General features: G+C 40.1%; 1 protein-coding gene and 1 pseudogene across 1 annotated transcript in view; both read left to right on the forward strand.

Moving 5' to 3' along the window:
* Nucleotides 1-13,378, forward strand: part of CAPZA1 (capping actin protein of muscle Z-line subunit alpha 1) — a 44,957-nt gene extending 31,579 nt beyond the window's left edge. The window contains exons 4-10 of the mRNA XM_044004303.1: nt 5,494-5,557; nt 6,162-6,368; nt 7,264-7,343; nt 7,988-8,066; nt 9,945-10,016; nt 11,397-11,459; nt 11,664-13,378. Of these exons, the coding sequence (XP_043860238.1) occupies nt 5,494-5,557; nt 6,162-6,368; nt 7,264-7,343; nt 7,988-8,066; nt 9,945-10,016; nt 11,397-11,459; nt 11,664-11,804 (706 nt within the window). The 3' untranslated portion in view covers nt 11,805-13,378. The remainder of the gene's footprint in view (nt 1-5,493; nt 5,558-6,161; nt 6,369-7,263; nt 7,344-7,987; nt 8,067-9,944; nt 10,017-11,396; nt 11,460-11,663) is intronic.
* On the forward strand, nt 2,256-3,096 carry LOC122753520 (annotated as a pseudogene).
* Nucleotides 13,379-21,810: the final 8,432 nt, after the last annotated feature.

Raw genomic sequence — 21,810 nt, forward strand, 5'->3', positions numbered from 1 at the left:
ACCAAACAAACAAAAAAATTAAAGGTATCCTTTTAAATCAGTGCTGCTCCTCTTCCTTAGCAATATCATCTGGCTAGTTAGTGTGGGCTGTCAGCAACTGTTTGGTTTCTAATGGAACAATTTCTGTAGGATCCTGTGTGAGCCCGGGCATGAGGAACAAGAACTACATTAGCAGTAATAAAAGGGTGGCAGTGTAGCTACACTGGTGGCCACTGCATGGGGCACAGCTCTAACATTTGAATAGTTATTTGTATTTTATTGCCTAGGCTATTTTAGGGAAGGAGAGAGAAGTGACAGGCTGGAGCTGGAAGACTCGATCCATTTTTTTGAGGTTGAATCGTGAAAATAGATGTGTTAGTTAGGGTTGCATGTGACTCAGCTATGGAACCAGACTGTTGGCTGTACTCTTAGAGTACACTCTGTTGAGGCACATATTTACATGGTTTTTAAACTGTATTAAGTGATAGTATTTGAACTTAATTTAGGTAGCCCTTTCTTTTCATCGGTCTCCATTCCTACAGCTTTAAACAATATTGGCATTCAATCTCCTTTCACTTTTTTTTCCTGTGAATATTTATCAAAGAATTCTTGGAGGCAGATATGTTTTGGGCTCTTTTTATAATTTTTTTCCCTTTGCACTACATACAGTCCGTGCCTCTTTACTGTCTAGAGCTTAGTAAATGGAAATTATTCATTGAGAAACCTTAAATTTTGCTGAGATGAGAAACCTACTAAAAGGGAGTTGGTAGTGAGATATAGCCTAGAAGATGCTGGGTATGGTTTTCACATCTTTTTATCATTTGGTAAATAACCAAAGGGTATATATGGAACAACCACATTTTTGTTTAATTTTGCTTGATTGTTTACAAAGTTTGGAATTTTTTGTTTTGGGCTATGGTTGGTTTTTGCAGAGGAAAAAGAAAGACTTTTTTGAAGATGAGGCTTAAATATCCTCTTGGGAAAACTTGTTTTTTGCCTTGGTTTCTTCTGACAGGTCTTAGAAATAAGGATTTCTGAAGTGCCTGGGGGTAGGAATAGGGAACAAAAAGATAGACAAGGAAGGTGAATTCTGGCAAAGGACTGGTGATTACCAGTAAACAGAGAGCCCAGAGCAGAAGTCTTATTTGTATCCATTCATCTGGTTTTGTTACTACCATCATATGGGGGTTACTAGACAGCCCGGGGCCAAGATGGATTGAATTCCATAAGTCCTCAACTAAGCAAATAGGCAGAATGCTTTTCCTTTAGGCCCCAGAAGGATACCTTTTAAATTGCATTTGTTTGGTTGGTGGTTATAGTTTATCCTGGTTAGTTATTGTGGCACTTTTTCCTTTTCATCGTTATCACCCACTTCTCTGCTTGTGCTTCCACTTCAAGACTGGCATGGAGCTATCCCCTCCCCCCATAGGAAATTGAACTTTTTCTCAAACCTTACCTCATGACACCTACCACATGTTTGAGTACCCAGCTCATACGTGATCCTGTCTTGAAAACTTTTTATCATTTGCCTGTTCAGTACTTAAATGTTTAGCTGGTCTTCTGTGGTCTTATACAGCAAGCGTTTCTTAAGTGACTGCTCTGTGTAAGACCAAGGTAGCATGGCAGAGCCTAGGGATCTGGAAGATAGGGGTTTGGTCCTGCCTCTGACCATATATACTGCTAGTGAGAATAACCTCCAAACGCCCCAAGAGTTTCTCTAAAACTGTGCATTAAAGAGATGCTGATCTGCATTGGTAGAGGTATACCATACTGGCAGTTCCCTGAAATGTGGATATCACAGGTCTGGACCAAAAAATTAAAAAATGACAAAAGATTGTTTTAGATACAAGATTTAAAGAGATTTAAAACTGCAAAGTCTTTGTCCCCTCGTCCTTAGAATTTAGCAGTGAAGATGAGAATATATTTAGGCAGTATAATAATAAAAGTCCCAGATTTGGAACCATAGAACCCAAACTGAAAACCCACACCTACTAACTTTACTGCCTGTGCACACTGACAGGCCCCTTAACATTTCCAGGTCTCCGTTTTTTCACATGTAAAAATGAAAGGTTGAACTAAATGATTTCTGTGGGCTCTTCTGGCTCCAAAGTTATGACTTTATAATCCAAATGATCATGATATCGATTAGAATTTGGTTTAGTGTTTGAAGAACTCAGGTGGGAGGAGAGACTAGAGGAAGGGAAGATTACATCTTCTTGAGGGAACGCTTCCTAAACTATTCCTTAAAAGAAGAGAAATACTTCCAAGGCACCAAGATGGCAGTGCCCAGGGCGCTTCTCAGAGCTGGACACCCCACAGGGAGAGGAGGAGGGACCCCAGGGCCCTGAGCATCCAGAGTCACCTTGGTCAAGGCCCTAACCCCAAAGAGGACCTGAACCCGAATCCTGGCCACGCCCCCCAGCAGGGCCTGATGGCCTCGATGACCTCCTGATTCTGTGACATGGAGCAGTTTCAAGAGTGGATTTTCCGGTTCTGGAGCTGGGACCTATAGAGGAAAAACAAGGTCTTCAGCTGCACCGCATGACCCCAGCACGGCGGCCACTCACCTTGTCCTGACCCAAGGGGGAGCCGTCAGGTTCCAGGACCAGGAATGGATCCTCCCCCAAGACAAGAACCAGTTCTTTCGGAACTGTCTTTACTTCCAGAGGCTGCCCCTGGAGGAGGTGGACGCCAGCGGCCATGTCATCAACTACTATGGGCTGGAGAACCTGGTGTTCCTGCCCGGGCTGTGATCCCTGAAGCTGTGTGGCTGCGCTCATGTGGGTGACTGGTGCTTGAGCCTCCTGTACTCTCTGGGGGACTGCCTGCAAGAGCTCTCGCTGGCTGGCTGTCCCCTGGTCACCAAGCAAGGCCTCGCCTGCCTCCACCACCTCTGAAACTTCCAGCATCTGGACATCTTCTAACCTTCCAGCAGTGTCCAGTAAAGGCCTAACCCGGATTCTGGTGGAGGAAATGCTGCCTGACTGTGAGGTGCTCAGGGCGGACTATGCTGAAGGGCTGGAGCCCCTCTCTGAGGAAGAGAAGGCTGCAGCAGGGGCGGCAGGTGTTTGCAAGTACCAAGTCAGTGTTTCTTTTGAGAGTGAGTATACAAGATAAATGGAAGGCAATTTGAGGGAGCACCACACATCTGGGATATCAGGAAATGCTCCCTGTAGAAGGTGACTCGAATTATAAAGGAAACAATGCCTTGTGAGAGGTAACAAGAAAGCCAATTGAAGACATGGAGGACAACCTTGGAGAGGCACAGAGATGAAAGATGAAGTGAAGTATGTGAAGGGGAGTAACATGGCTGGAAAAGTGAGTTTTTATTCAAACCTGGGTGTGTAATAGAGAGCCACTGGAGTTTGATTGGAAGAATGAAATGGTCAGACCTGTGCTTTAAGAAAATCAATTTGGGATGTGTATAGAGGATGGATTTTTAAAAGAATAGACTTGAAGCAGGGAAACCGATTAAGACAGTTTCAGTAGTATGGACCAAAGGTGATGAGGAACTGAAGTAGGATGGTGGCCATGAAAAAAAAGGAGGTAGATATAAGAAATGTTAGGTAAACACAAGACTTGGCAACTGATTGGATACATGGAGTTAAGGAGAGTGAGGAGTGGAAGGTGACTGGGGTAGTAAACTTAGATCACAGGAAGGATGGTGGTGTCCAAGATAAAAATAGAGACATTTGGTCCTATTTTGGACATAAAGAATTTGAGATGCTTATGGTATATCCAATTTAAAATATCTAACAGGTGCATGAAGATATGGGACTGAAGTTCAAGAGAGATATCTAGGCCCAGCTCTATAGATTTGGGAGTCATCTGCATAGAAATGATCATTAACTCACCCCCAGTATAGAAACAGAAGATAAAAGTAGGGAAGCTATAGCCTTGAGGTATACCAATAGTTACAGGGTGTGATATGGATGATGAATGACCAAAGGAGACTGAGAAAGTGTATTCAGATAGAAGAACCAAGAGAAATCAGTGTCACAGAAACCCAGGGGGAAAAAAAGTATCCAAGAGGAAAGTGAATAGCAGGGCCAAATGCTGCAAGAGAAGTCCGGTAAGGTAAAAAATTTGCAAATTACAAATCATTGGTAATTTTGGAGGGCAAGTTGTAAGAGATTTAGAAGTGATAGAAGAAAAAGTAGAGGTAGTGAGAGTAGAAGGCTTTTTCTAGGTGTTTGCTCAGTGAAAGGAAGGGGAGTGTTTAGATGGTGGGTGTGGGGAGTGGGGAGTATTTGGGGTCAAGGGAAGTTTTTGAAGGATGATAGGGACTTGGTAGGTGTCTGGGAAGGAGTTAATAGGAAGAGAGATATTGAAGATTAGAGTGAGGGGTAGAGGAAGGAAGGGAATTAGGGGCACAGTTTATTGTGGAAAAAAAGCCAGCTGTCCCTAACAGCTGCCAACTATGGGGAGCTCCTAAAGGGGCTTGGCACTCCAAGAGAAACAAGAGGCAGCCTTGTGCCAAGCAAATGAAACCACCCTCTTCCACTTTGTCCCTTTTTTCCACAACCTCTCCTGAGTTCTGGGTAGAGACAGCCTAGTCCCCACAGCCATCATCCAGGGAAGCAGCTGCTATAGAGAAAGGGTTAGCCGTCTCCACCAACTTCTGACCGTTTGCCACCTGAGTTAGGCAAACCAACCTAGCTAAAGTGATGGAGACATCCTTAAGGGAGACATAGGAACCCTGGCACATCAAACCACAGCCACTACTTCCCCATAGACCTCAATGAAGGTAGATAGTCCAGGACCCCAAACTCAGAAACCTTAGGAATAGCAGGACCTTGGAGATGACGTAGTCCTGCTTCTAGCCTAGGCTAGAAATTGTTGGCTGAAAGGCTCACCTTTTTCAATACCAACAATACTAAATGCTAATCAACCATGAGCAGGTAAGCTCAAGAACTCTAATTGGGAGTACTCCCAACTTCCCTAGGTCCAACCTAGCCCTCACAGCCAAAGTGCCAGAGCCACAGCTGCTGAAGGCCCAGGAAAGAAAATTCTTTCCACCAAAGTCCTTTATACTGTCAAATGGCTCACCATCAGATATTGATATAACTTTATCAGTAAAAATACATTAAAGATGGTTTATCACCATCCGCTTTGCTACTGTGCCCTAAAGATCATGGAACTTTCCCCTCTGACTTCAGCTGAAACCTTCCATGTATGTTGTCTCCCCCGTTAGAATGTGAGCTCTTTGTGAGCAGATTGTTTGAATTTGTTTTTTCTTTATCACCAGCACTTAGCACAATGCCTGGCACGTTGAAGGTGCTTACTAAATGCTTGTTGGTTCATTGAATGAGTTAAAATAATGGGAAGCTAAATTGCTCAATCTTTAATATTTTTACATTATTGTTAAAGAAAAGACTGAGTCTGTGACCTAGGCGGCAAAAGCATTGTACATGCTGCTATTACAGTATTTTCAAAAGTAAGTTTTCCTTTATTTACATAGTTTTTGATGTACCATTAGTCTTACTGAATTTACTTGTTTACATTTTTTAACAGTGCATTTGCCCAGTATAATATGGATCAGTTCACTCCAGTGAAGATAGAAGGATATGATGATCAGGTAAAAATATCTGTTCCTGACTAGGAGAGATCTCAATAAAAACAAAAGGGGATGTTTAAAAGTCAAGTGATGGGGGCAGCTAGGTGGCGCAGTGGATAAAGCACTGGCCCTGGATTCAGGAGGACCTGAGTTCAAATGTGTCCTCAGACACTTGACACTTACTAGCTGTGTGATCCTGGGCAAGTCACTTAACCCCCATTGCCCTGCAAAAAAACTCAAAAACAAACAAACAAAAAACAAGAAAAATCAGATGCTAAGTAAAGCCTAAATAAAGCAGAATTAAAATTTTGTTCCACAGCACAGTATTACTTATTGAAAATTAGTTTAAATCGTGACCATATGTTCAAGTTATCTATTGGAAGCCTCCATAGTGATGAGGAGGGTCACTTCTAACAAAGGAGCAGAATAAGTAAGATAAGAGATGTAATTCCTGCAACACTGATTACTTTCTTGTCATCTATCTGTCTTCTTATATAAGAATTAAAATGGGTCTCAAATAAATGGCATATGATGAAATAAAGATTTAGCTTGCATCCATGAGAATTTTCAAAAATAAATGTTGTGCAAAATATTTATTGTATATAAATTTCGTTGTGTTTCAAAGGTCTTAATTACAGAACATGGTGACCTGGGTAGTGGCAGATTTTTAGATCCAAGAAATAAAGTTTCCTTTAAGTTTGATCACTTACGGAAAGAAGCAAGTGACCCTCAACCTGAGGACATAGATGGAGGTCTGAAGTCGTGGAGGGAATCCTGTGACAGTGCATTAAGGGCCTATGTGAAAGATCATTATTCCAACGGCTTCTGTACGGTTAAGTATCTGTTTATTTTACTGTGATATAAAATACTTTTCTATATATGCATTTACTTGATGCATTGGAACCATGGTATCAATTATTTCTTATTTAGGAGTTCTGTGTTTGTTACCTGAGTCACTTTCTAAACAAATGGTATAAATTATGTGGCATCACTCCATGTTTCTACATGAATTTTTAAATCCATATCAAATTTGTTATTTTGACATCAGTATTGACATACCCTAACCAATATGTTAGAAAATACTTAAGTTGAACATGAAGAAAAGGTAAAAATAAGGTTTTTTGGAAAGAGCCATTGACTCTATGTGTGATTCTCTGGGAGTTAGTTGTCCTTGATAAAATAGAAAGATTTTATTCAGAAAAGAAATCTTATATTTGGTGTGTGTGTGTGTGTGTGTGTGTGTGTGTGTGTGTGTGTGTGTGTGTGTGTGTTTTCAAAACATGGTTATGATAAGAATCACTTTAAAATAATAGCTATGATCGAGAAAGCCAGCCTAAACATTGACTCGAGACCTAGCTTTGAATCCCAGTTTCATCACTTACTAATTTTCCTTGAATCTCAAATTCCTCGTCTGTAAAATAGGAGTAGAAATATTTTGCATAACTTACCATATATACTCATTGTGAGGAAATCTAAAGTATTAAATAGAATTGAGTAATCCCAGTTGGCTGGGGGTTGTACAGTAAATTTTTAGGACCTAAAGAAGGAGTTTAGTGACCCTGTATTTTATAACATTAATCTTTTTGTCATGCTTTAGGCCTTTGTGATATATTGTGATTTGGTATGTTGTTATTTAAGTTTTATCCATCCAAAGTAGAGTCATGCGGGTAAGCCATAGTAGAACTTTATATTGCCTCTGTCTGATTTTTGTTTTCTTTCACAAATAGGTTTATGCTAAAATTATAGATGGGCAGAAGACTATTATTGCCTGTATTGAGAGCCACCAATTTCAGCCTAAAAACTTCTGGTAAGAATGTAGAGGCTGTCTTCTGTTTTCACTGCCTTACCTGGTCACCCTGGTCCATTGTCATCTGTCCTGTGTCTGTCTGTCTTGCTGCTTAATGTGCATCAGAGATGTGGGGGAAAGAGAACTGGATTTGAAGTCAAAGGAACTATGCAGCTTTTGTTGTGTCTTGACTATGCTACTTCTTAGCTGTCACTTAGTTAACTGCATGAATTTAAGCAAAACAGCTTCCTCTCTCTAAGCCTCAGTCTCCCTATTGATTGATAAACAAGGGGTAAAGCCTACACTGCCTACCTCATAGTACTGTCAAAATACTATAGAAATGTCAACCATTATGGTTAATCACTACTGTTACTCTTTTTTCTCCATTGAATAAGAGCAAAAGTGAATTATATAGACAAAGTCACTAGTTAGAGGGAGTTGTGGGGTTTGTTTTTTAAGTAGTGTTCCCCAGAGAAGTGGCAAAGCAGTTTGATATTTATGGCTGAGTCTTCTTGAATCCAAATTTTGGTTGGCACATTGTCTCTAGCCATTACTGTGAGAACACAGGAGCTTCTTGGAATTTAGCCTTTGTCTTCTCTCCTCTCTCTCCCCTCCCCCCCCCCCCCAGTTTGCTTATTCTCTAATTTCCTTTTGGTCTGACATAGGAATGGTCGTTGGAGATCAGAGTGGAAGTTTACCATCACACCACCTACAGCTCAGGTGGTTGGAGTGCTAAAGATTCAGGTGAGATCAACTTACCAAATGATAATGTCCCCAGGACTTTAAACCTTTTCATATCTTTGCTTTAAAACTTGATTCCATTCTTTTTTTTTTTTTTTTTTTTTTTTTTGGTGAGGCAGTTGGGGTTAAGTGACTTGCCCAGGGTCACACAGCTAGTAAGTGTTAAGTGTCTGAGGCCAGATTTGAACTCAGGTCCTCCTGAATCCAAGGCCAATGCTCTATCTACTGTGCCACCTAGCTGCCCCTGATTCCATTCTATTTAAATGTGCTTTTAAGAGTTATTTCAGAAGTTGGGTTTTGTAATGGTTTTATTGGGATGAAATCGGCAAGTTTTGTCATGTCCTGGTTAGAATGGGTTGATGTGGAGACTAGTTTTTTGTAATTGCAACTGGGAAGCCAGGAGCTTAGATCTCTTTCCCAGAGCAGCATCTAGATCAAATGAGAAAATAATATTAATACAGGTACAGACTCCCACTTAAGAAACAAACTATATGACTCCAGTTTTTCTCTGTATGCTTCTGCTTGGTGGGGAGGAGGGGGGTGATTCAGGAACTCTTAGTATTGAGAGAATGGATTGTGGCTTTAAGGAATACCAAGTTTTTCCTAGCATAAATAAGCAAAAAGTAAAGATAAGATCCAACCCATAGTTGGAAAAGAAACTATAAATATAAAGAGGTCTTAATTTTGAGCTAAAACTCAAAACTGAGAGATTTTGAGCTCATTAAGTAAATATTTACAGAGTATCTATTATGGGCCAGATGCTGTGAGGAATGCAAAGGGGAAAAAAAGTCATGTTCTCAGATATTGAGAAACTTAAGAGTTTAGTAAATAGGATAGAACCAAGTAGGTAAAAGCAAAAAACTTGATGAGAACAGAAAATATAGCCATTTAATTAGAGTATAAATAGCATGGGGTCCTGAGAGATTGGCGAGACATCGCTTCAGCTAAGTTAGGGTAAGTAGCCAAGGAGAAAGCTGCCCTATGTCTTTTGAAACCAATGGTCTTATGATGGTCTTTTTTCTTCCATCCTAATAAGGGGCTGTGTCAAGAAGGATTCAACATCAGTTGGTTTCTGCACAAGCCTACAGATAAAACAGGGGTTAGATGAAGTAGTAACTACCAGGCATGTCTGTAATCCCTGCCACTGGGGAGGCTGATGCTGTTGAATTACTTGAGTTGCAGTAGGGTTAAAGCCCTTACACTAAATCTAGCACCCATAGGGTGAATTCCTTAGAGTGTGGGGACTACTATGTCGTACAGGGTCAAACTGACCCATTTCAGGAATAGAGTAAATCATGGTGCCCATGCTTATTAGTGGTAAGATCAGGGCCATTGGTGGGCACATTCAGGCCAGGTGACATGGGGAGACTCACTCTCAAGAAAAAAAATTAAGCATCAATTGATCTAGTTAAGGATCAGAGAAAAGACTACACGCACTTATCTTTCTTTAAATGTTATTCTAAGTGTGTGTGTTCTTAAAAAGTAACATTTGTAATGTCAGTTAATGTTTATGCTTAACCTATAGTAATTTACCTCCACAAAAGTCCTCTCATTTCTGATTCTGATGTGAAAGTGATTCTAGGTTTTCATAAACTATACCTATAAAGCTGATATATAGTCTAGCAGTTCCTGCCATCTTAGATTTCAGAGTATAGACCCAGAAGTAAACATGCACATATAAGCCACAGCAACTCATAAAGACCACTAAGCTACTGCCTTGATAGAGGAAGTACCCACAATGATGAAATCATAGGTCTTTTGAAGTTTGAAGAATTTCTATTTGCAATACTGTGAATAACCTGCTCAGAGATGATGATATTTAGGTAATGTTCTCATACGAATTGCTTTTTATTTAATTTATTCAATCACTCCCTCATTCAGGTCCATTACTATGAAGATGGCAATGTTCAGTTGGTTAGTCACAAAGATGTACAGGATTCAGTAACTGTTACTGTAAGTATGGAATGCCTCAAGTCTCATAATACTGCTCTTGTCTCTGAAAGAATCAGTATTCTACTTCAGAGCTCATCTTGAAAGCAAAACATAAACACAAATTCTGCTTTCAAGGTTTTAACTTTGGAAGTCTCCATGAGCAGAGCAGCATGAGCTTCCTGGAACAACTGTAAAACCAGTCACACCAGTTGCCAGTTTAATCTTTGACCTAGAGTAATAGGAATGGCTCTAGGGAATGTGATGTTCCTTCTTTCTGTGAGATGATCATAATAAATAAGAAATCCAAAAATCTCTTCTTTCTGCCATTGCCAAAATCAGAACGTGTTGATCAGTGAGGTAGCAGAATTGCTGCTTGCCAGAAAGTCTTTGAGAAATTCACGGTGCCTAGTATATAGTAAGCTGCTTTTCTATTCAGTTCAAAAAACCTTCAGTATCTGTTATGTACAAAGCCCCCACTACATCCTACTGAGCTCCACTGAGAGTTTGAGAGCAAGAAGAGTTTTGTACAGGTGTTTGTGTCTGGAGCAAGTATACATAATGAAAAAGGAGCCAGTGAGATCTTCTTGTGTCACTGTGCAAGGTAGCCCCTCTATTTTGTGACAAGGCCTCTGTTCCCCACTGGATTGCTGCCCCAGCAGAAGTGTTACTGCCAACAGGTTAAGCTCTTGCCCAGGTACCAGTTTATGTTTAAGTTTAAAGGAAGACCCCATGTACCAGCCAGAGACATCAGGGAAAGCAACCTATTAATTAGTTCAGATGCTGAGAACAATATGTAAAGCAACAGGAGTCAGTTCAATATAAAGCTTAATTGACAAGAATGCTGAAGAAGGGGAAGGAGGAAGAGAAAAGGAGACTGGATATACAACTCAGACATAGACACTCATAGTAAGAGTATGTAAGGGTAGCAGCCATGCGTTGGAAAACAGAGACACAGATCCATTCAGCTGGAAAGGTGTGCTCCAAGATGCCCTTCTGAGAGCAAGATGCTTCTCCCCTGACTTTGGTATACACTTGGAACTAACCACTTTGCATGTCAGGCAGGGCAGATGGGATTTGGGGGCTACACAGCTGCAAGTAGAAAAGCAAGTATTGACAGTTTTTTTTTTTCCATGAATAGATTCTATAAGCTATAACCTCCTAAAGGGGAGTCTTTCATTGTGGTCTCAAGACCACTAGGCCTGATCTTATAACAGCCAAGTGACCCAATTCTTAGCTTTTTACTTTTGTCCTTTTCTATTCAGTGGCAGCAAGAAGATGAAAAAAATAAGAAAAATCCATTTCATTTTTCAAAAAATCTGAATCATGAAGCAATTCAGTAAGCTTTTTATGTATTTCTTATATACGATAGTCTCATTCATGCCTTTTCTCACCTTTTATTAGGATGATGTACAAACTGCCAAGGAATTTATTAAAATCATAGAACATGCCGAAAATGAGTATCAGGTAAGGTAATTTAGGGGTTTAATTTACCTAGAGACATTGAATCTGTGTGTCTTAAGGCCTTTTATTAGGTATCTGTTTTCTTTACTGTTATTGGAAGCTCCCCAAGCAACCTCCTTTATTACTGAGGCTACTTTCTTAATGCCTCCTGATCCAGATTCAGTTTCTGTTCTAGATACTTATCTACAAATCAATTATCTGTTTCAGACCGCGATTAGTGAGAACTATCAGACAATGTCAGACACCACATTCAAGGCCTTGCGCAGGCAGCTTCCAGTCACCCGCACCAAAATCGACTGGAACAAGATACTCAGCTACAAGATTGGCAAAGAAATGCAAAATGCTTAAGGCTGGATGTGAAATTCTCCAATTGTAACATGCAAAAAAAAAAAAAAGAAGAAGAAAGGAAAGGGGAAAAAAGAGTCAAAGTATGGTCTTATAAGTAGGTGGTTTATAAACAAGTGCGGTATTTTGCTAGGGCTTTCAAAGTTAACAGGTTTTCTAGCCTCTTGGAATACTATTGAACCAATAGCATTGTCTTGATGTTTTTTTTTGTGTGTGTGTGGTCCTTATCATGTAACTTCCTATTGTGACTGTATCTACTTGTAGGATTTTTTTTTTAATTCAGTTATTATTTTTAACATTGCAAAAAGAAAGCAAGAGATATAGGCTGGAATTTATATACTGGTTAGAAAATTTCCTAGCCATGAAAGCCCTCTCACAAACAGGCAGGTAATGTTTTCAATACTCTCCCACCCTTACCCTTAATAGCACTTCTGGTACACCAGTGGTTTTTACTGATCAACCAATAGCAAAAGATGCTATGCTGCAAAATATATCTACAAACATCCTTTCTCTTCTGACTGCTGATTGCCACTTAATGGCATCCTGGTAGCTGTAGATTTTTAAATATTTGGAATGGGGTTTTTAAGGTCCCTTTGAAGGAAAAGGGGGGTTTTCTGGAAATTCCATAATGACCAGCTTCTCTGGGGAAAATTTGGGGATTTTGTGTTGTTGTTTATTTTTTAATCCAAAGACTTGAACCACATTCCCTCCAAGTAAACTTGTTTGCTTTCTTCCTTTTCTGAAAATTCCCTTCCCCCTAGTAACATGGTTGTTATAAGCATCTGCATTTTTAGAATATAGTTACCCCATTTATATATTTTTTATATTCAAGAACTGCTGACACAGTCTGGATGTAGAAGAATAAATATTAAAACTTGAAAAATGCAGATGCCTAAGGAATAATAGGCATATTGTGCTTTAATGCTTTGTGGCAGGTTACTAGAGTTTGTACTGTAAGTGTATGAATCAGACAAGTGCATAAATCACAAATAAAAACAAAAAAGATTCGCACCAAAGTGAGAAGAATAACTTCTAAGCAGTGTCTTTCTGTTGTTACCTGTTTCTTAATGTACTTAAAGGGAACACTGGCAATTCACTCTAAATGGTTTGTAAAACTTGTTTGACATTCTTCTTCGGTCCTGCCTATCAAGAACTCGTTAGACTGTGCTGCAGCAGCCCTTCCAGGAGGGTGAGTGAAGTATGTGTTCCATAGCTCTCAAAACAGAGACACCACAGATTTACTATAGCTAGTATTGGAACTATGTACGGTGAATTCATTCTACATTGTTTACACTTAGGTGACCAGGCCTTAAAATGAGGTCATTTTTTTTTTTTTAAACCAAGTGCTGTCTTCCTATCTCCAAATACACATTGAAGAGGAGGATGTTTGTGCTTAAAGTGGCATTGTTTTTGTTCAGTAACATGGCTAAGCAAGTGTTTCCAAAGTGTCCCATTACTTATGTAAACTTTTTTTTTCCAAAATAAAGTATATTTGTATTATTTGCCATTCATAATATCCATCCATATTACAAAATCCTCTGTACCTACTAGTAGAAATACAATGGTTTTGTTCTAAAGCTGTTTGAGTCTCTCCTTTATAATCTCTTCCATTTTTTCTCTTAAGCTGGCAAGTGAAAATGTGTATTTTGGATCTGATTTGAGAAGAGTATTCAGGCCATCTGAATCTAGTCCCTGCCCCTAATACTTGCACCTTCACTGAACTTTGAGAGACTTAAAGAAATCAGCCTAGCTCTGAGTGAGGACAGTCAGGAATTGTCCATCCATAGAGCTTCCGTTGATTACTATTGGAAGATAACTATTTTTCCGTTATCTGTTTAGACTTTCTGTTTTACCTTTCTTTGTCAGAAAAGGCTATGGGTGAATTGGTAGGTGCATGTGGATGTGTAATCTTCACCTTTAAATTAGTTGGGTTTTGGTTTGTTTGGGTTTTTTTCTCAGACAGAGAGATGTATGTTTGTGGTCACAAGACAAAGCTGGTTGTGTGACCTTGGTGGGCACTGGTACTTGAGGCAAGAAAACCTGAGTTGGAAGCCTCAGACATTTGCTAGCTTTCTCATTCTGGGCAAATCACTGAAGTGCTCTCTGCCTCAATTTCCTCAACTGTAAAAGTGGCGCTAAAGCACTTACCTTACAGGATTATTGTGAGGATTGAATTAAATAATAATCATAAAGCACTTAGCACAGTACCTGACATATAGTGTTTAATAAATTCTCATTCCCTTTTTTTTCCTCCTTCTACACTTCTCTAGCCCTGATTTTCCTCACCTGTAAAATGAGGGGATTGGTCTAGATAACCTTAATGGCCCACCCTTTCAGCTCTAACAGTGAGTCTGAGAATCCTTGAATTTTTTAAACAAGAAGTAGTCTATTACTTGGACTTAGCTCTGAAGGTTGTTGTCATCCCCTCCTACTCTGCTTTAGCTATAGATATGTGGGAATTGCTTTTATCATGTTTCCCAACCAAGAATTAAAGGGAGTTTCTGTGCCTCCCCATCCCAAGGCCAGTTCAAATCTTTGTCTCCCAACAAAAGCAGCTCCCAGCAACATGTGTAACTTGTGTTGACCTCAAACATTCCTTGCCACTGGCTTTGTGTTCTTCCATGTCAGGGTGCCCCATCAAGTTCCTTTTTGCCCAGACAGTGCCTAATGCAAAAATTCTGAATCCCAGGGACAACCAATTAAAGCCCTCACTGACCACCTAAGGAGGAAATTAGCCCTCTGCTGCTTCCTATATGCTGCTATCTTGTTTCCTCTATGTCTTTCAGCTTTACTGTTTGCATTCTTACAGTAATCTGCACAATGGTATTCTTAGGTAATAAACTTGATATAAAGAGAATTTTTGAAGTAGGAATGACTTTAGAGAATAACAAAATGTTGCCAAAGTGATTTGGGCATGGAATGCTTTGGGGCTCAAAAATACACCGACAGAGCCCATAAATGCCAATGGGGGGGTGCCCCTGGCATAAAAAGTTTAGGAAATTGTGAAGCAAAATAGAGATTAAACCTATTTTAAAACAAAAGCAATTGTTTCATGGAATGTTTTTAACAAATTTTCCTGTTTTGATATTCTATGGAGAAGAGTGTTCCTAGTACCAAAATATTCTCCTGCAACCTTGCACATTGCATAAAATAGAGTTTTCGAAACACTGATGTCTGACCTTATTCAGGCCATTCAGAGCAGTCGGATGATTTGTCCATGGTCACAGAGCTAGTTAGTGGCAGAACCCAGACCAGAATTTCCTTTCGTCTTGAAAACCACAGGCTTTACCCCTACACTTAAGATTTTGGCAGTGGTCTTGAAAACTATTTGTTTGGTCAGGCCCTGAGTAATTGTACCTTGGCAAAATGAATGATGAGAAAAGCATTTTATTAAGCCCTTACCATGTGTTGAATAAAGCCATGGGGAAGTAGATTACTGTCTCTTCCAGGCTCCATGGTAGAGTTGAATCTGGTTCCAGAACCAGAGAAAAAGAGAACGGAGCTGTCAACAGCAAGGGGGTTGGCAAGAAGACAGAATAGCATGTTAGGTGAAGCAAGGAAGTTCAGGAGATGATGGGGTTAAAACCCAGAACATGGTCCTAGGGCTAGTCCAGACAACTAATGAGATTTTTCAAATCCTGGTCTCAGTTCTACAGGTTAAAGACCAGGCCTTCATACCCAGCTTATCTAGGGTTCATCTGCTTGGGCAGGGACGGGGGTGTGGGGGGGAGGCATAGAATTGGAAGACACAGGTTCAGATCCCAGCTCTCTGTAAAATTAAGTCACCAGTGCCCATTCCAATTCGAATACGGTACTAGGGGATCAATTCTAGGGGAAGGTCTCACCAACCAATTTCTCAGCAGATCCAGGGGCTTGCTTAACTTATTCATGAAAAAGAAACCTACTAGACCCTGGGCAAGGCCCTTGATTTTTCAATGACCCCAAGGCAACTCTTGAGACTAAATTGTGGGAAAAGTATTGGTCTGTTTGGTATAGGAAGTTACTCAGAGGGAGGTACCTGCACAATTGAAATCAAGTCTGATATTTCAAAAACAACATGGGGACAACTAGGTGGCACAGTGGATAAAGCACCAGCCCTGGATTCAGGAGGACCTGAGTTCAAATCCAGCCTCAGACACTTGACACTTACTAGCCGTGTGACCCTGGGCAAGTCCACCCTCATTGCCCCATAAAAAAATAAAACCAACACAAAACCCTAAGATTTCAGTGGAAATAGAATATTTAAAGCCAGGGAGGTGGAGATCACAGTCCTATTATATGAAGCCCTGATCAATCAATTTAACAAACATTTATTAAGTATCTACTTTGTACTTGGCCTTTGCTAAGTACTGGGGGATACAAAGACAAAACTGAACAATCTTTGACCCTCAAGGAACGTTCACTCTATTGATGGAGGTCAACACATACACATGTATAAAATAACTGCAAATAACAAGGTAATAGTATGGTAGGGGGGAGATACTAGCAACTGGACAGATCAGGAAATGCCTTGTGTAGCACAGCATTTGTGCTAAGCTTTGAAGGAAACTAAGGCTTCCAGAAAGACAGAAGTTACTTCTAAGAGGTAGAGGTGGCAGATAATGGGAGTTGGGATGTCGTGTGAGGAATAACAAGGCCATTTTAGCTAGACTGAAGAATGTGATGGAGCCCTGTTCTACAATAAGGCCAGAAGCCAAGTTGAATCCAACTTGTAAAGGATTTTAAATGCCAAACAAGTTTATATTTGATCCTAGAGGTGACGGGGAGCCACTGGAGTTTACTGAACCAGGCTACTGAAATGGTTAAACCTATGCTGTAGAAATATCCCATCAGGAATCAATTGGGGGGGGGGGATGGAAAGGAAGGTGGCCTAACAGTTCTAGAATTCAAACTATATTCCAAAGTGATAATCATCAAAACAATATAGTACTGGCTAAGAAAAAAGGATGATGGATCAGTGGAATAGATTAGGTCTGTAATACACAGTAATAAATGTCCATAATAATCTAGTTTTGATAAACCAAAGATGAAAGCTCTTAGAGTAAAAACTCAACATTTGACAAAAATTGCTGGGAAAACTGGAAAGTAGTTTGACAAACTAGGCATAGACCAATATCTTATACTATATACCAAGATAAAGTCAAGATGGGTAAATGATTTAGACATAAAGTATAGTATAAATAAATTAGGAGAGCATGGAAAAATGTACTTGTCTAATGTATGAATAAGGGAAGTGTTATGACCAAATGAGATGGGATCATGGAAAGTAAAATGGATAATTTTTGTTACATGGAATTAAAAGGCTTTTGCACAAATAAAAGTAATGTGGGCAAAATAAGAAAACCAGGAAGCTGAAGGGAAATTTTTACAGCAAGTTTCTCAGATAAAGGCTTAATTTCTTAAATATATAGGGAACTGAGGCAAAAAAAAAAAAGAGCCATTCCTCAGTTAATAAATAGATGAAGGATATGAACAGGCAGTTTTCAAAATAAAACATCAGATACCAATAGTCACATAAAAAATGCTCTACATCACTATTGAAATGCAAGTTAAAACAACTGAGATACCACCTCACACCTCTCAGATTGGCTAACCAGACAGAAAAGAAAAATGAAAAATGCGGGAGAGAATATGGAAAAATTAGGACACTCGTGCATTGATGGAGTTATAAACCTCCAACCATTCTAGAGAAAAATCTGGAACTATGTCCAAAGGACTATAAAACAATGCATGCCCTTTGACCCAGCAATACCACCGCTAGGTCTACATCCCAAAGAGATCAAGGGGGAAAGGACCTATTTATACAAAAATATAGCAGCACTTTTTGTGGTGGCAAAGAATTGGAAATTGAGGAGATGCCCATCAGTTAGGAAATGGCTAAAAAAGTTGTGGTACATCATTATAATGGAATATTATTGTGCTATAAGAAATGATGTGTAGGATTCTTTTGAGAAAAACCTGGGGATACTTGCATGAACTCATGCAAAGTGAAGTGAGCAGAACCAGGAGAACATTGTACACAGTAACAGCAATTTTGTACAGTTGATGAGCTGTGAAAGACTTAGCTGCTCTGATCAAGCAATGATCCAAGACAATTACAAAAGAACCATGATGAAAAATGTTACCCACCTCCTGAGAGAGAGAGAGAGAAAGCTGATGAACCCTGAATGCAGATTGAAGTTTTTTTTTTTTTAAACAAAACCTTTTGGGGAGTTTGTTTTCTTTTCTTTTGGTTTTTTTTTTTTTTTTTGCAGGGCAATAAGGGTTAAGTGACTTGCCCAGGGTCACACAGCTAGTAAGTGTCAAGTGTCTGAGGCTGGATTTGAATTCAAGTCCTCCTGAATCCAGGGCTGGTGCTTTATCCACTGTGCCGCCTAGCTGCCCCAGGATTTCGTTTTCTTTTGCAACATGGCTGGTATGGAAATGTTTTTCATTATTTCACATGTATAATTGATAGCAAATTGCCTGCTTTCTCAAAGAGCTGGAGAGGGAGAGAATTTGGAACCCAAAATGTTTAAAAAAAAAAATAGGGGGTGGCTAGGTGGTGCAGTGGATAAAGCACTGGCCCTGGATTCAGGAGTACCTGAGTTCTTTCTCTTTTTTTTTTTTTTTGGTGAGGCAGTTGGGGTTAAGTGACTTGCCCAGGGTCACACAGCCAGTAAGTGTTAAGTGTCTGAGGCCGGATTTGAACTCAGGTCCTCCTGACTCCAGGGCCAGTACTCTATCCACTACACTACCTAGCTGCCCCAGTACCTGAGTTCAAATCCGGCCTCAGACACTTGACACTTATTAGCTGTGTGACCCTGGGCAAGTCACTTAACCCCCATTGCCCTGCAAAAAACAAAAATATATATATATATATACACACACACACACACACATAATTGGAAAATAAAATAAATGAAAAAAATTTTAATGGATTATCACTTCAGCAGCTGGATAGAAAGTGAAATGAAGCTGGAAAAGATTGGAAGCAGGGAAAGCAATTAGAAGTCTACCAGAGTAGTCCAAAATAGAGGTGATGAATAGGTTTAATTAAATTATGAGTGGAAAGGAGATAGATGTTTGAGATGTGGAAGGAAAATCAAAATTTGGCAAGATATTAACTGTGTGTTGTGAGGGAGCATGAGAAGCCAAAGATAACCCTGAAGTTGCAAACCTTAGGTGACCTAGAAGGATGCAGGTGTCCTTGACAGAAATAGAGTTTCAGAATAGGACTTGTGTTTTTGGAGAAAAGTTCTTTTTTGAACATGTTGAGTTTGAAATACCTACAAGACATCTATCCTTTTGGACGTGCCCAGTATGTAAAGAAAGACTAGGACTGATTACATAGATCTGAGAGACATTTACATAGACATGGTAATCAAATCCTTGAGAGCTGATACGATCACCTGGAGAGAGTTTAGAGAGTAGAAAAGAGGCAGGATCAGAGCTGGAGTACACCCACAGGGAGGCAGACATAGGTCCAGCAAAGGAGACTGAGGAGTACACGGACAGGTAGGAAGAGAATAAGGGGAGTAATGTCACACACCAGGAGCAGAGGTGATCAATAGCATCATTCTCCAAGGAGGTCAGAAAGAATAAAGATTAAGAAAAGGATGTGCAGGGGCAGCTAGGTAGTGCAGTGGATAGAGCACCGGCCCTGGAGTCAGGAGTACCTGAGTTCAAATCTGGCCTCAGATACTTAACACTTACTAGCTGTGTGACCCTAGGCAAGTCACTTAACCCCAATTGTCTCACAAAAAAAAACCAAAACCAAACACAAAGAAAAGGATGTGGGTTTGGCATATAAGAGCTCATTTGTAATCTTGAAGAACTGATCATTTAATTGAATATGAGGGTGGGAAGTTAGATCACAAAGGGCTGAGAAATAAATGAGAGATTTTTCTAGGAGTTTGGCTGTGAAGGTGAGGAAAAAGAATTGAGCAGATGGAAAAGTTAGGTCATTTTTTTTTTTTTGGTGAGGCAATTGGGGTTAAGTGACTTGCCCAGGATCACACAGCTAGTAAGTTAAGTGTCTGAGGCCAGATTTGAACCCAGGTCCTCCTGACTCCAGGGCCGGTGCTCTACCCACTGCGCCACCTAGCTGCCCCAAAGTTAGGTCATTTTAAGGTTGGAGGAGGGAGCATATTTGTAGGCATCAGGGAAGAAGCCAGTAGACAGATTAAATATGGGAGGAGGAGTATGATTGGAGGTAAACTGAGGAGCTGGGGAGGAAGGTGGGATTATGGGGATAAATTAGGGAGCTCGTGGATGAATGGGCTCTGTACTCTAAAGTATGAGTTCAGGACCTCTGCTGAGAAGTGAGGAGCTAGTGTGTAAAATGTAAGGAAAGAAAAAAGAAGTTTGGAACAGTTGCTAGAAGCATGACAGTCAATCAGAAAACATTAAAAGGATTGTCTTGCTGCAGTGAGGGTCCAGCTGAGATTAGATGACAGATTTGTAGTAGACTCAGCAGTTTGACTTCAGCAGCATTCAACAGCACTGAGTACAAGGAGAGAAGGCAGGTGGTGGGGCTTGAAGGACAAGAAGGAAAGGGACACAGTTTAACTGTAGGGTTTAGACTGGAGAGAAATGTAAAGCTAGAACAAAAAGGGGTGATGTCCTAGCAGAGTATAAAGGGATTAGAGGGCACAGCAAATACAAAAAAAGCTTAGGAGAAGGCACAAGGACGGGCAGGAGATGGGCATTTTTAGGCATCTCCTATGTGCCAGGCAAGACAGCTAGGTGGCACAGTGAAAAGAATGCTGGGCTTGGAATCAGGAAAATTTGAGTTCAGATCCAGACTCAGAAACTTCCTAGCTGTATAACCTTGAGCAAATCACTTAACCTCTGTTTGCCTAGGGATGTATGATTGATCCACTAGAGAAGAAAACTGCAAACCACTCCAGGATCTTTGCCAAGAAACACGGACAAAGGTCCATGGGGGCATGAAGAGCTGGGCACGACTGAACAATAACAACAAAGTGCCAGGCACTATGCTAAGTGCTTTATAGATATTATTACTGCTATTTTACAGTAGAGGAAACGGAGGCAAACAGATTAAATGACTCACCTATGGTAACAGCTGATAAGTGTCAGAGGCCAGATTGGAAACTGGTGTGTTCTGACTCCAGGCCTGACCCTCTATCTAAAGCACCACCTAGTAACTTTGGATTGGGAGACTAGAACATTATGGTCAATCAGAGAAAATTTTTTGCCATGGAAGTAAAATGCCTATGAATGATGATGGAATAAGGTTATGACAGTCCCTGGGATTGAATGAAGGTACAGGTCATGGCAGCTCAAGTCAAAGAACCCAGGATATTTGAGGAAAAATGACCAGGTGTGTCAAAATCTTCAAGTATAAAGACAAGAACACTGTGATCCTTAAGAAAGGAGGGTAGGCTCCAGAGAGAGAACTGATGAACTCTGAGTGCAGATTGAGGCATACTTTTTTTTAAGGAATAAACATTTTTATTTATAGTTTTGAGCTCCCAATTTTTATCCCTCCTTCCCCCTCCCTGAGGCAGTAAGCAATCAGATATAGGTTATACATGTACGATTATGTAAAACATTACCATATTAGTCATTTTGTATAAGAAAACTTGAATAAAAACAAAATTATAGAAAGTGCTTCAGTCTGTGTTCCATCAATATCAGTTCTTTCTTTGGAGGTGGATAGTATGTTTCATCATTAGTCCTTTGGGATTGTCTTGCTGAGAAGAGATAAGTCATTCACAATTCTTCATCAAACAATATTGCTGTCTCTGTGCTGCACAATGTTCTCTTGGTTCTGCTCACTTCACTATGCATCAGTTCATACAAGCCTTTCCAGGCCTTGGAAATCAAGCAGGAAATCATCCTGCTTGTCATTTCTCATAGCACAGTAATATTCCATCACCATCATATACCAATTGATGGGTTTTCATTTGATTTCCAATTCTTAGCCACCACAAAAAGGGCTGCTATAAATGTTTTTGTACAAATAGGTCTTTCTCTCTTTTTGGGGATGTCTTTGGGATATAAA

Source organism: Dromiciops gliroides, chromosome 4 (genome assembly GCF_019393635.1).
Source record: "Dromiciops gliroides isolate mDroGli1 chromosome 4, mDroGli1.pri, whole genome shotgun sequence".
NCBI classification, from domain to species: Eukaryota; Metazoa; Chordata; class Mammalia; order Microbiotheria; family Microbiotheriidae; genus Dromiciops; species Dromiciops gliroides.